The 12,693-nt window shown below is 43.4% G+C and overlaps 1 protein-coding gene across 1 annotated transcript in view; it reads right to left on the bottom strand.

Annotated features, from left to right (window-relative positions):
- The window catches only part of dscaml1 (Down syndrome cell adhesion molecule like 1), a 104,557-nt gene that overhangs the window by 22,418 nt on the left and 69,446 nt on the right, over positions 1-12,693 (bottom strand). The window contains exons 10-18 of the mRNA XM_086164089.1: positions 8,354-8,632; positions 7,830-7,958; positions 7,546-7,725; positions 6,375-6,580; positions 4,959-5,055; positions 4,682-4,810; positions 4,432-4,599; positions 3,834-3,904; positions 3,461-3,701 (exon numbers count right to left, since the gene is read on the bottom strand). Of these exons, the coding sequence (XP_086020215.1) occupies positions 3,461-3,701; positions 3,834-3,904; positions 4,432-4,599; positions 4,682-4,810; positions 4,959-5,055; positions 6,375-6,580; positions 7,546-7,725; positions 7,830-7,958; positions 8,354-8,632 (1,500 nt within the window). The remainder of the gene's footprint in view (positions 1-3,460; positions 3,702-3,833; positions 3,905-4,431; positions 4,600-4,681; positions 4,811-4,958; positions 5,056-6,374; positions 6,581-7,545; positions 7,726-7,829; positions 7,959-8,353; positions 8,633-12,693) is intronic.

Raw genomic sequence — 12,693 nt, 5'->3', positions numbered from 1 at the left:
ATTTCCTCTCATGTCTTTGCTGATTTTATTTTCATAGTGTGTATTCTAGAGTATATATTGCAAAAAGTTTATGTCCATTTTGTATCCTTATTAGTTGATTCTTCTATTGTTACTATTTGCACATTTTTCTACCCTGCAATGCTGCCGTGACAACTGAATCTCCCCGTCGTGGGATCAATAAAGTCTATCTTATCTTATCTCGTCTCAGTCACATGACATATAGAGACAAACAAACATTCGCTCTGTTATGCCCACGCCTGGCAATTTCGGGTGTCCGATGAGAGACTGCGAAGGAAACCCCACGAAGAAATATCCGAATCCAACCAGGGACCTTCTTGTTTTGAGGCGCTGACCACCGTCACCTTGACGACCGTTCTACATATTTATTTGCGGGCCGATACACAGGCTTGAAAACATACTTGGGGGTTTATAGCAAAGTCAGCCCGGTCATATGTTTATCTCAGAAATGGAAAGATGTGTTTATACATCAATTTTATACCGAGCAAGCTGGGTAGAAAGAAAAAAAAAAAAGGGGTATCCGCGCCGATGTGTAGGATCTCTGCAAGCACCACCCCTCTCCCAGCACAGGCCTCGCTCTGTCCCTGCTGCCCCAGGTGTCTCTTCTGTCCGCCGCCGCTGAGCATTGGTCTTTGTGGCTTTGAATGACGCGCACTGTCGACGACGAACACAAGTCAACTTGTGTTAAATGGAAGGGGGGGGGGGGTTCAGGAAGACAGGAAGAGAGCGTGCTGAAAGAAGGGAGCGATGAAAGACAGGGGCCGGGCCAAGTCCACCAGGGAGACTTTTTTTTTTTCCCCCCTACTTCCGCAGCTGTGGTTAGGGAGGGAGGGAGGCGAGGAGGAGGATCAGAAAACTTTTTTTTTTTTTTTTTTTGGATGAATAAACCTTTGGGGTCGGAGTTGAACTAACAATTAGAAATTATTATTATTTAATTACTATTGAATTATCATAAAATTATATATAATAATAATAATAATAATTGTTATTATTATTATTATTATTATTATTGTTGTTGTTGTTGTTATTGTTACTATTACTATCATATTATTATTGTTGTTGTTGTTGTTGTTATTATTATTATTATTATTACTGAATAAAGATCAAATTATTATTATTACCATTATTATTGTTATTATTGTTATGATATTAATTATTATTATTATCATTAAATTACAATTAGATAGCAATTTCCTCCTTTCTGTGTCACATGTATGCAAATGATGAGACGAACACGGCAAGGAAAACAGGTGAAGACAGGCGTGTTGGGGTGAGGAGGTTAAACGCAACGGGGTATATATATGAGTTCAGATAATTTTGGAAGGGGGGAATTTATGAAAAATTGGGAGAAATGAAGGTCTGGACCGGCCAACAGCACGGAGGAGGGGGGAGGAATGAAGGGGCACAGGAAGAACGGGAGGAAGAGAGTTAAAAGGATGGGAAGCGAAGGAAGGGGCAGTAAAGAGATGAAAAGAGGGGCAGATAGACAATGCGCTCAGCTGTGGATAATTACAGCAGGAAGCTAGCAACGGCAGAGAGAGAGAGAGAGAGAGAGAGAGAGAGACAAACAGAGAGACAAGCTAATTATAATTATTTTTAGTATGCTTGTTGTTATCACTATTATCATAATGGCCATCAAAATCACTGTCGCCACGGTGACAGCCACAGGGAAGAGCTGGAGGGCTCTGCCTGCTCTGGACCAATAGGGCTCAGTGGGCAAGTGTGTGCGCATGTGCACGTGTGCACGTGTGTGTGTGTGTGTGTGTGTGTGTGTGTGTGTGTGTGTGTTGACTGTTTACCAGACTGCAATGACATGCTAGTGAGATTGTGAAAGGTGCCATGTTTTGAATAATACTTTTGTTATTTGCAGCACAGTATAAGTATGTAAAAGTATATACCTGTGTTCAAAACTATGCTGAATTTTGTAATTCACCTGGCTAAAATACAACATGTGTGATCCTGTTTTATTATTAATTAAAAGCTATGACCTCTAAAGACGAACTACTTAAAAACAACCTCCATGTAATGCAGAAATTAGTGTCTGTGTGTTCTGTGACTGATATTCATCCTGGTAATTAAAAAAAAGAAAAGTATTGTTTCTTTATGTCAATTTGCTACTTTTAATAACTTGTTTTATATAGACCACACTGTGTAAAATATGATTTATAACGTGTCCAAATGAAAATACAGTGATAATATCAGATTCTAAAACCATTCTGTAAATCTTTGAACATCCTAGTTAAATGATGGTATTATTTATGTCAAAACATCATGATTGGGCAAAATGTCGTGATGCAGTGGCGAGAAGGTCTCTGTGTGTCTCCCGGTTCTCCGGTTTTCTCCCAAAAACATGCAGAACTTCAGGGGAGACCCTCAATTTCCAAGACTTGAATGATAAGTTTGTCTTCATCTGATGTGAGAATGAGAGGGTGGAAGCTTGCAGGTCTCTATATGTGGCTCTTAGATTGACTGACTAAGCCCCGCCTCTCTGGGATAGGCTCCGCCCCCAGATAAGATAAGATAAATAAGTTAAGATAAGATAAGGCAAGATAAGAAAAGACAAGACAAGACAAGACAAGACAAGACAAGACAAGACAAGATAAGATAAGATAAGATAAGATAAGATAAGATAAGATAAGATAAGATAAGATGAGATGAGATAAGATAAGATAAGATAAGATGAGGCAAGACACGACAAGACAAGACAAGATAATATAAGATAAGATAAGATGATACAAGACAAGACAAGACGAGATGAGATGAGATGAGATGAGATGAGATGAGATGAGATGAGATGAGATGAGATAAGATAAGATAAGATAAGATAAGATAAGATAAGATAAGATAAGATAAGATGAGATGAGATGAGATAAGATAAGATAAGATAAGATAAGGCAAGACACGACAAGACAAGACAAGATAATATAATATAAGATAAGATGAGATAAGATAAGATAAGATAAGATAAGATAAGATAAGATAAGATAAGATATACTTTATTTCACCATCAGGGAAATTATTTTGTCACAACAGCGCAACAATGACAGTATTCATAAATATAAATAGAGGATAAATATAGAGTATAAAGAGTATGAATATAAATAAAAGAGACAATTGAAAGAGATAGTAGACAGCAGAGTGAAGAACAACAAGAATAAGAATAGACAACAGAATGGGAAAAAAAAGATAGCAAGGCACTGATAAATGATGAATGAATGAATATTGTGGTTTTATTTCTTTTTTTTCAGGTTTGTAGTGACACTGACTTTGGACACGACGGAATTAGGTAAGGCTGAAAGGAAGGTGATTTTTCAAGCGATTGACAATTTGCTAATCAGGTGAATGAGTCGGTGAATAACTTGACAAACAAAGAGGAAAGAATATGTAAATTATGATATAAATGATGTATATATACAACATATAGGTGCAATATGGTGCCTACCGTCTTCTAGCGTCGTGGCGTTGATCTCTGAGCTGGAGGGCCCGGTGCCGGCTCTGTTGAAGGCCTGGACGACCACGCCGTACTGAGCAAACTTCTTCAGATTGTCCAGCGTGTACACCTCGCTGTCTCCGGTGGCCTTCATCTCCACGATGCTGTACTGACCGTTGCTGCCCGGGCCGTTCTCCCGGTAGCCGATCTGGTAGCCGCGGATCACTCCGTTTTGCAGCTCCTTTCTGGGAGCCTTGGGTTCGCGGAGACGGAAAAAAAAGGAATGTATGTACACCGTCAACGCAAGGCGAATGAATCTGAGGAAAGATCAGGATGCTTTGAAATGTGACAGGAAGTGAATATCTCCCGTCTGAGCGGAGTTTACCTTCCAGGTGACTCTGATACTCTGGGAGGTCACCGGCTGGAGGATCACATCCATGGGAGGCCCGTCGGGCTCTGCCGGGAGGGGGGAGGGAGCGACAGTTAAGCATTCTGCAGGGGCCAACGTCCCGCAAATGTAAATGTGCCGTTTGCGTCTGACAAAGAGCTTCAAAAGATATATTTCACATATACACTGCTCAAAAAAATAAAGGGAACACTTAAAAAACACATCCTAGATCTAAATGAATGAAATCTTCTTATGAAATACTTTGCTCTTTACACAGTTGAATGTGCTGACAACAAAATCACACAAAAATGATCACTGGAAATCAATTGTATCAACCCATGGAGGTCTGATTAGGAATCACACTCAAAATTAAAGTGTAAAAACAAACTCCAGGCTGATCCAACTTTGATGTAATGTCCTTAAAACAAGTCAAAATGAATCTGTGTTGCTTCCTGAGTGGACACTATGATTTCACAGAAGTGTGATTGACTTGGAGTTACATTGTGTTGTTCAAGTGTTCCCTTTATTTTTTTGAGCGGTATATTTCGTTTGCAGTGGAAAAGCGAAAAATTAAAAAAAAAAACATGGCACTCACGTGCTTCCTCTGTGCTGATGGTCAGCTCCTTGCTGGCCTCGCTCTTGCCTATGGCGTTGTAGGAGTACATGCGGATGCTGTAGACCGAGGCGGGATGCAGGTCCACTATGTTGGCCTGGTTATTGGTGGGGGAGATGTTGCGGGTGGCGTGCTTCAGCTCCCAGGTGTCTGAAAAAAGTAAAAAAAAAAAAAAAAAAAAATTACAACGCCAATTTCGTTTCCGGACGAAGAGCGCGCCGCCTTCCCTTACCCGTCTTGTTTTTATACTCGATATCGTAGGAGGTGATGACGCTGTTCCCGTCGAACCTCTGCGTCCACCGGAGATTCATACTGCGGTCTTTGACTTCTCGAACCTCCAACTCCGGAGGATCCGGGGGCTCTTGGGATTAAAATGAGAATACGAGGCGCAGAGGCGGGGGGTTGAACGTGGTAGAACGAGGACGGGACATTAAAAAAGGGGAAGTTTGTTTTTGACAGTGAGAGGTGGGGATTGGAGCAGTGCAGGCGTTTGCATAGAGACTGTTTACCTTGCACAGTGAGCTGTATGAGCCCTCGTCCTTCTCCGTAAGAGTTAATGGCATGACAGGAAAAGAAGACCGAATCCTCGCGTTCTGCTGGTTTTAGCTGTCAAAGGAAAAGGCGGAGGAAGAGAAAAACAAATCTGTCTTTGCGCAGGTTTACAGCCAGGGAACGGCAAAGACATCCTTCCCCCTGCTCTATTAAGGAGACTCTGTTCAGGTCTTCGCATGCTGATCATAATGTGTTTACAGGATACAAAGACTACGGACCCAAGCGGGGTCGCTGGCCGCTGAGGGTTAAGTTGCGGGGATGAGTGTCGGCGACCCCCGGGTTAAAGCATGCGGTTATTTGCCGCCGGAGGACGAGCGCGAGGATCGCTCAAAAGTGAGACAGATTACAAGTCAGACAGGCGGATCGCTGCGGCTCAGACAGTATGCAGATTCTGCACGGATCCGCCGTGGCGAAGAAAGGAGCTGAGAGCGAATGAGGGAAAAAAAAAAAAAAAAAAAAAAAAACTCCACGGTTACCGTTCTATTTTTGTTCCAGCCCTCACCTCTGGTCATGATGGGAAGTGACAGAAATAATAAAACCAGAAGGTGCACACAATCAAAACAGGTTTGCCGCAGGACGGTCGGATTCGGCCCGAGAGGTCGAATTCAAAAGGGGTCAATTTGTACGCCGGCGACCTGTCTTTAGATCTTACTCAGAGTGAAGAACAAATAAGAGAGTGAACGGATGCATTTCGATATGACATGCGAATGTGAGTGAATATTTTTATTTCTACATGGCGAGTAAATGAGAGGATGAATGCTGGGGAAATCTCTATATTAGGATAAGCGGTATAGATAATGAATGAATGAATGAATCAAAAGTATTAAACATTACATGTTATAATCTATCATATTACGTATCAATTATTTTCTGGATATGAAAACAATTCCGGCTTAGACAATGGGTCTATCAGGTAATACAATAGTGTTCATACATCAAATGATGTCTATGTTTATGTCTACAGGTGTTTAAAAATGTTTATTGGGGATTCTGACACAAAGGATTATTTGTGAAAATGTTATATTTATTGCAATGCTTTTCAATCTTCTGAAAGGATTTATTAAGCATATATTCTGATGTGCCATAACAAAAAAAAAAAAAAAAAAAAAAGAATTAAAGGAGGTTTTCATTAGCGGAGCGGCTACGCTTACATCAAAAACAAACACTTTAAACATCCAATATGACCGACACTCATCACACCTGATGATTTTAGAACGAAATGTGCATTATTTCTAATCTGAGGCAACAGAGTGAAAGAGAGTAGACGTTTTTAGAAACGGTGTAAAAAGAAAAACAATTGAAACAGGTTCTATTTGCTCACAGCTGTCTGCTTTTATCAGTCCGACGCTTTCGGGTAAACGAGTGTTTCTTACCTTGAGCGTCGACAACACCTCGTCCGTCTTCTCGTTGGGGCTGGTGGTAATGGAGTAGCGGGGGTTACGGTCGGGGTCGATGACCGTGTCGCCTCTCTCCCAGCGGATGATGATGGGCCATTCTCCCCTGGCCGTGCAGTTCAGCTCCTTAACGTGACCCTTCTTCGCCATGGTCGTGTTGGGGTGGCTCGTGATCATCGCCGGGACTGGAAAGGGCGCGAGATACAGGGGAAACGGGTTGAGCAAAACAAAAGAAACCAAAAAAAAAAAAAAAAAAAAAAGGAAGACGCCGGGGCAGGTCGATATTGACGCGAGGTGGCGGAGGCGGGCCGAAGTCGTGGGAGGACGACGGGAAATCAAGGAGCGGGTAGAAAAGAGCGGAGGGCGGAAGGGGACGGGGGCAACGAGGAGCTCTGGTCAATGAGATGAAGTCAATAAACCTCCTCTCTCATTCTGCAAGAGTTAACATTGAGGTCCAGGTGAATGGAGAGGCAAAAACGATACACTCCACTTTCTATACACAAAATCACTCGCACACTCAATCTTCTTTGGCCGGCGCACACAACATATCGATCCGAGGAGGGCTCCGCTGTTTTGTTTTCATCACTTATTCATCTCGCCCTCCCTCCCGTCCCTCCTTTCCCCTCTAACACCGCTAAGCGAAACAGACAGAATTGAGGGAGGCAGAGGAGAGGAACGCTTCAATCAATAACACTAACACCGGCAGCAGAAAGAGGCCGAGGAGCCGGGGAAGGGCGCGGCGGGACCCCCTCTTCTTCCCCCCCTCCCGCTGCGACAACAGAGCGAGGTGAAACGGGCAGATGTATTTTCGCTCACGTTGTTTAACGTGTTTGTGTTTACAAGTGTCAAAGGTCGCGGATTTGATATGTCGACAACGCAGGCGGGGCCTCCAGACGGATCGCGGTTGTTTTCGTTTGTCGTTTCGGAGGAGACCCAAGCTGCGACGGAGCTAAAAGTGTTTTTGATCCAGCGAGTCAGGAGATCAATCCCTCAGCGGCTTAACTTTCACTGCTAATGCGCACATGCTTATTTTTTTTTTTAAATGTATCGATGTATGTGATGGTACCGGTTGAGCGATCGCAGCCAGCACCGCTAATTTGGTCGGCGCTGAATTATCGCACATTTAATCCGAATAACTTTTCATACTCACTCTTGACGGTGAGGACCATGCTCTTGCTGATGTCCGAGCCCACCCCGTTGGAGGCCTGGCAGAGGTAAAAGCCGCGGTCCTCTTCCAGGACGTGTCGGATTAGCAGCGAGCCGTTAGTCATGATCTGGATACGGCCCGTCAGAGCGACGGTGTGGTACTGCTGCGGGTTCCCGATACCAGCTGGACGGAGGGAGAAACGGTCGGGTGAAGCGGGAACAACTGCTCTCTACCGATGCACGTCAATAGATAGACAAAAATACGGCGTAGCGGTGCATTGTGGTTACCTAGTGCGCCTTTAGCGTGCTTCCATATGACCTTGGGAGGAGGGTACCCGTCCACCGAGCAGTTCAGAATCCCTGCTTTTCCGTAGATCCCGTCCTGGTTGTTGGGCTGCACCACAAACCGTGGAGGTACTGCGAAAAAAAAGAAAAATTAAATACAAATAAATGTAAAATTAAATCATAATGTAGGTTATGAGTTACTTTTTTAGTCGCCGTACTGTATTTCAACCGGCGCGGCCTCCAATGCCTTTAAATGAAACGATGAAATTCCAAATAAAAGTGGGGAAATTTCATCTATATAAGCAAATTATTGGTATTCTTATTTGGATATTTAGATAGGTAAAATGCTATTTTGGAGGATAATCAGGTCATTTCTAAGAAAAGAAACGAAAGGAACCTTTATTTTAACTTAAGGCTCAAAATAAGGTTTTGTTCAAATGCACCGTATTTATGTGGATTTATTTCCGGCAACGCCGGATGTTTTCCTCTATTTTTCGCGCTTCTTCAGTCCCGTCGTCGTTCCCTACCTGTGACCGTGAGCTGCCTCTCGGTGCTCACGGTGGCGGCGTCGTTGCTCGCGATGCAGGTGTAGTTGCCGTTGTGCTTGAGCGACACCTTGGATATCTGGAGGGAGCTCATGAACTCCTTGGTGTCGATGGTGATGCCCGAGGACGGCACGATCTCCTGGCCATCCTTGCGCCACGTGATGTGAATGGGCATGTCTCCCGACGACACCACGCACGCGATGTACATCAGCTTTCCGATGGACGTCGGAGGGAAGTCGAACGGCTGGATCAGGGGGGGAACTGACAAGAGAAAGCATGAACGCATGAGAGGAATGTGGAGGTTGAATAAAAAAAAATGAATAAATAAAAAAATCAAGGGAACTCTTGAGTCAATCACACTTTTGTGAAATCAAACTGTCCACTTAGAAAGCAACACCGATTCATTTTGACTTGTATTATGGATATTACATCAAAGTTGGATCGGCCTGTCGTGTGTTTTTCCACTTTAAATTTGAGTGTAACTCCAAATCCAGACCAAATCCAGATCATTTTGGTGTGATTTTGTTGTCAGCACATTCAACAATGTAAAAAACATTTTATAAGAATATTTCATTCACTCAGATCTAGGACGTGTTGTTTTAGTGTTCCTGTAATTTTTTTTTCGCAGTGTGTGCCAGAGCGGCAGTGACAAGTGTGTGAAGGGGAAAAGAGAAATTAAATGTCAAATAAATTGTCTGAAGAGTCGAGACAGGGACGCGTAGTCCGGGTGACAAAACGGGGCGACGGGGTGAAATAAAGGGAACGGAAAATAAAAACTTGCAAAAATATGTTGTTTTGATAAACCGGAGGGGTCAACGAGGGGTCAAGACGAAGATGACGAAAAGCCGGACGTGGGGAAAACGCTCAGGTTTCAGGACGTCTCTTTCCTTTCGTCCGGATCACGAACACCTGTTTGAAAACATCGCTCCTTTATTCCGACCCCGACGTTGCCGAAAGCCGTTGGAGGCCGGCCAAGTAGCCCGGTGCCCACAATGCAGCCGCTCGTGCCCCCTGCCAACCTCTCCACTCCACCCCACCCTGGCCTGATAAAGCCAGCCCATAATAGCTGCTCTAATTAGAGCCCGATCCGCAGGGGGAGAAGAGCGTTGCCATGGAGACTGATGGAGGTGATTTGGAGTCGTGGAGGGTGGTGGTAGAGGTGGGAGGAAGGGAGGAGGGGGGGGGCACAGCTGAAACATCTGGGGGATTTAATCTGGACCTCATTAAAATTCATCTAATTAAAACAGATACATTAGGAGCGCGCAGCCATTCCACGTGCACCTATACCCTCCCTTTGCCAAATTCTAATGAACACACACTTCCGGAAGGGGAAGGCATGACGCGGCGACGGTTACATATCTGCTCATGTCAAGAGGAAACACACACATACACACAGACACACACACACACACAGCTAACGCTAGTATTCAACAACTTCCTCAAACAAGCGTGTCATGTTTTAACCGCTGAGAGCGGAGCCAAGTAACAAACAGAATATATATAGCGTACAAACACACACACACACACACACACTCGAAATTTGTCAGTTACGCGCACGCACACACACACACACACATCTTATACAATGGCACTCTTGCTCCGTGTAATTGCTGAGTGGTTGAGAGAGCATGCTAGGCCACTCCGCCCCTTAATCAGCAGTTATTAGAGGCAATGCATACAGCTTTCTTTTCTCCTCTCCCTCTGCTCCTCTGCACCCTCGCTCTCACTCCCCGTTTACCGTTACAACCTTCACTATTTTTGCAACTGCCTTTTCACACTTGCGGGCCAAAAGCACACAGGGATAGACCCGGGGGAATGCGTTTTATTTATTTATTTATTTTTTTTTTAATTTAATGGGGAACATCGTTGGGGAAACGATGATCCGCCGCGCTTTCGTTGTTTCCGTTCATCACTCGCCATTTTGATCGAATAAACTCGTGATGTGACTTTTTTTAAAATTCCCAAATCCTCGGTGAATTTCTTATTTTCTTTATCGATGTGGGTCAGTAAACTTCAGGTCAGTAAACTCATCTTTGGGCGGGGGGGGGGGCTTAGGCAAAGACTTATGGCCGTTCGTCAGCACATTTTCTTTTTCTCATTTCGTACAATGAACGATCGATCGACCGGAGGAGAAGAGTAATCAATGATGGAAAATATAGTTTTACGATGGTAGTGTTTGTGCCCGGCAGCACCTGAAAAAAAATCAGCCTTTACGCGAACGGAATGGATGTGAGGGGTCGAGATTAGAGATTTCCCTGTTTTTATTTGGGTGTGAGCGTTTCAAAAGATAGAAGATGGAAGATACAACTAAGATCCGTCCTAATGTGTGTATATATATGAAATGAATCATAACTTTCCAAATAATTGTGGGAATTTTCCTGTTGATTTTTGAACATTGAGGGAAATTTTTTTTATCTTCCACCTGCTACGAAGTCTTTTTTGAATGTCAAAATAATTTCATACATATTATTGCATCATGTCAGCGATTAGCATGTAACTGTTAGCGCTGCTGTTGTTATTAACAATAGATTTTTTGCCTACATGGAACGTGTCGGGAAAACTGTGTTGTGATTTGGCGCTGTATAAATAAAATAAACAAAAGTCCCTCGTTTATTGCAGGGGCGATGTTCACAAAAATCCACAATGTTGCAACCATATTTCTACTTGATTATATACATTTTATTTAATATACTTATATTATATTATATATATGCAGTATTTGCGTTGAAAATGCTTATAGAAAAGTACAGAGAAGGCCAGAGGGAGTTGCATTGCGTTTTTGTAGACCTAGAAAAAGCATATGACAGGGTGCCAAGAGAGGAGCTCTGGTATTGTATGAGGAAGTCTGGAGTGGCAGAGAAGTATGATAGACTGGTGCAGGACATGTATGCTAGCTGTGAGACACTGGTACGGTGTGCTGTAGGGGTAACCGAGAAGTTCAAGGTGGAGGTGGGACTCCATCAGGGATCAGCTCTGAGCCCCTTCTTGTTCGCAATGGTGATGGATAGGCTGACAGATGAGGTTAGACAGGAATCCCCATGGACCATGATGTTTGCGGATGACATTGTGATCTGTAGTGAGAGCAGACAACAGGTAGAGGAAAATCTAGAGAGGTGGAGGTATGCTCTGGAAAGGAGAGGAATGAAAGTTAGTCGCAGCAAGACAGAATATACATGTGTGAATGAGAGGAACTCGGGTGGAGCGGTGAGGCTACAGGGAGTGGAGATCAAGAAGCTGGAGGATTTCAGGTACTTAGGGTCAACAGTCCAGAGCAACGGAGAGTGCGGAAAAGAGGTGAAGAGACGGGTCCAAGCAGGTTGGAATGAGTGGAGAAAAGTGTCAGGGGTACTATGTGATAGAAGACTTTCAGCCAGAATAAAAGGAAAGGTGTACAAGACAGTGGTGAGACCAGCGATGATGTATGGACTAGAAACTGTTCCAATGACCAAAAGACAGCAGGCAGAACTAGAGGTTGCAGAGATGAAGATGTTGAGGTTCTCTTTGGGAGTGACCAAGATGGACAGGATCAGGAATGAGTCTATCAGAGGGACGGCACATGTACGATGTTTTGGAGAGAAGGTCAGAGAAGCCAGACTGAGATGGTTCGGTCATGTACAGAGAAGAGATAGTGAATATATTGGTAGACGGATGCTGGAATTGGAGCTGCCAGGCAAGAGGTCTCGAGGAAGACCAAAGAGAAGATTTATGGACGTAGTGAGAGAGGATATGAAGGTAGTTGGTGTGAGAGAGGAAGATACAGAGAATAGGGTTAGATGGAGAAGGTTGACTCGCTGTGGCGACCCCTGACGGGAAAAGCCGAAAGAAGAAGAAGAAGATATTATATTATATATTGTATTATATTATATTATAGATTCGATATTCATATATTAAAGCTTTATGACCTTCCGCTAAACAGTTTGTAAACTCTTAAAGTAGGACTTTTTCTACAATGGTTCGTGTCTACCTCAGCTTCTTATCTTCAACCCCAGATACCCTGGAAGGTGCAGAACATCTGGGCGTCATAGTAAGGGTTTAAATTAATTAAAACGTTCACAGGTAATTCTTACAAACACATCACTGCAGAGAAACAGGACAAATGGCGATAGCACGTCAATGTGAAATGGAAAAAGCAAGATGCTGAATGCATGAAAGGGAATGATGCTGAGCACCCTAGAAAATGCTTATTTCATTGAAAAAAAAAACAAACAATAATAATAATAATAATAATATATAAAATTACATATATACCGCACGGTGGTACAGGGAAAATTCAAGACTTTTATCGTCATTACAGAGAGTGCAACGAAAATTTAGAGATAGCA

The sequence above is a fragment of the Fistularia commersonii genome, chromosome 18 (genome assembly GCF_037954325.1).
Source record: "Fistularia commersonii isolate RoL2024-O1a breed Wild chromosome 18, RoL_Fcom_v1.0, whole genome shotgun sequence".
Lineage (NCBI taxonomy): Eukaryota > Metazoa > Chordata > Actinopteri > Syngnathiformes > Fistulariidae > Fistularia > Fistularia commersonii.
Note: the sequence above shows the minus strand (reverse complement) of the source record. Positions and strands in the feature narration are given on the sequence as shown.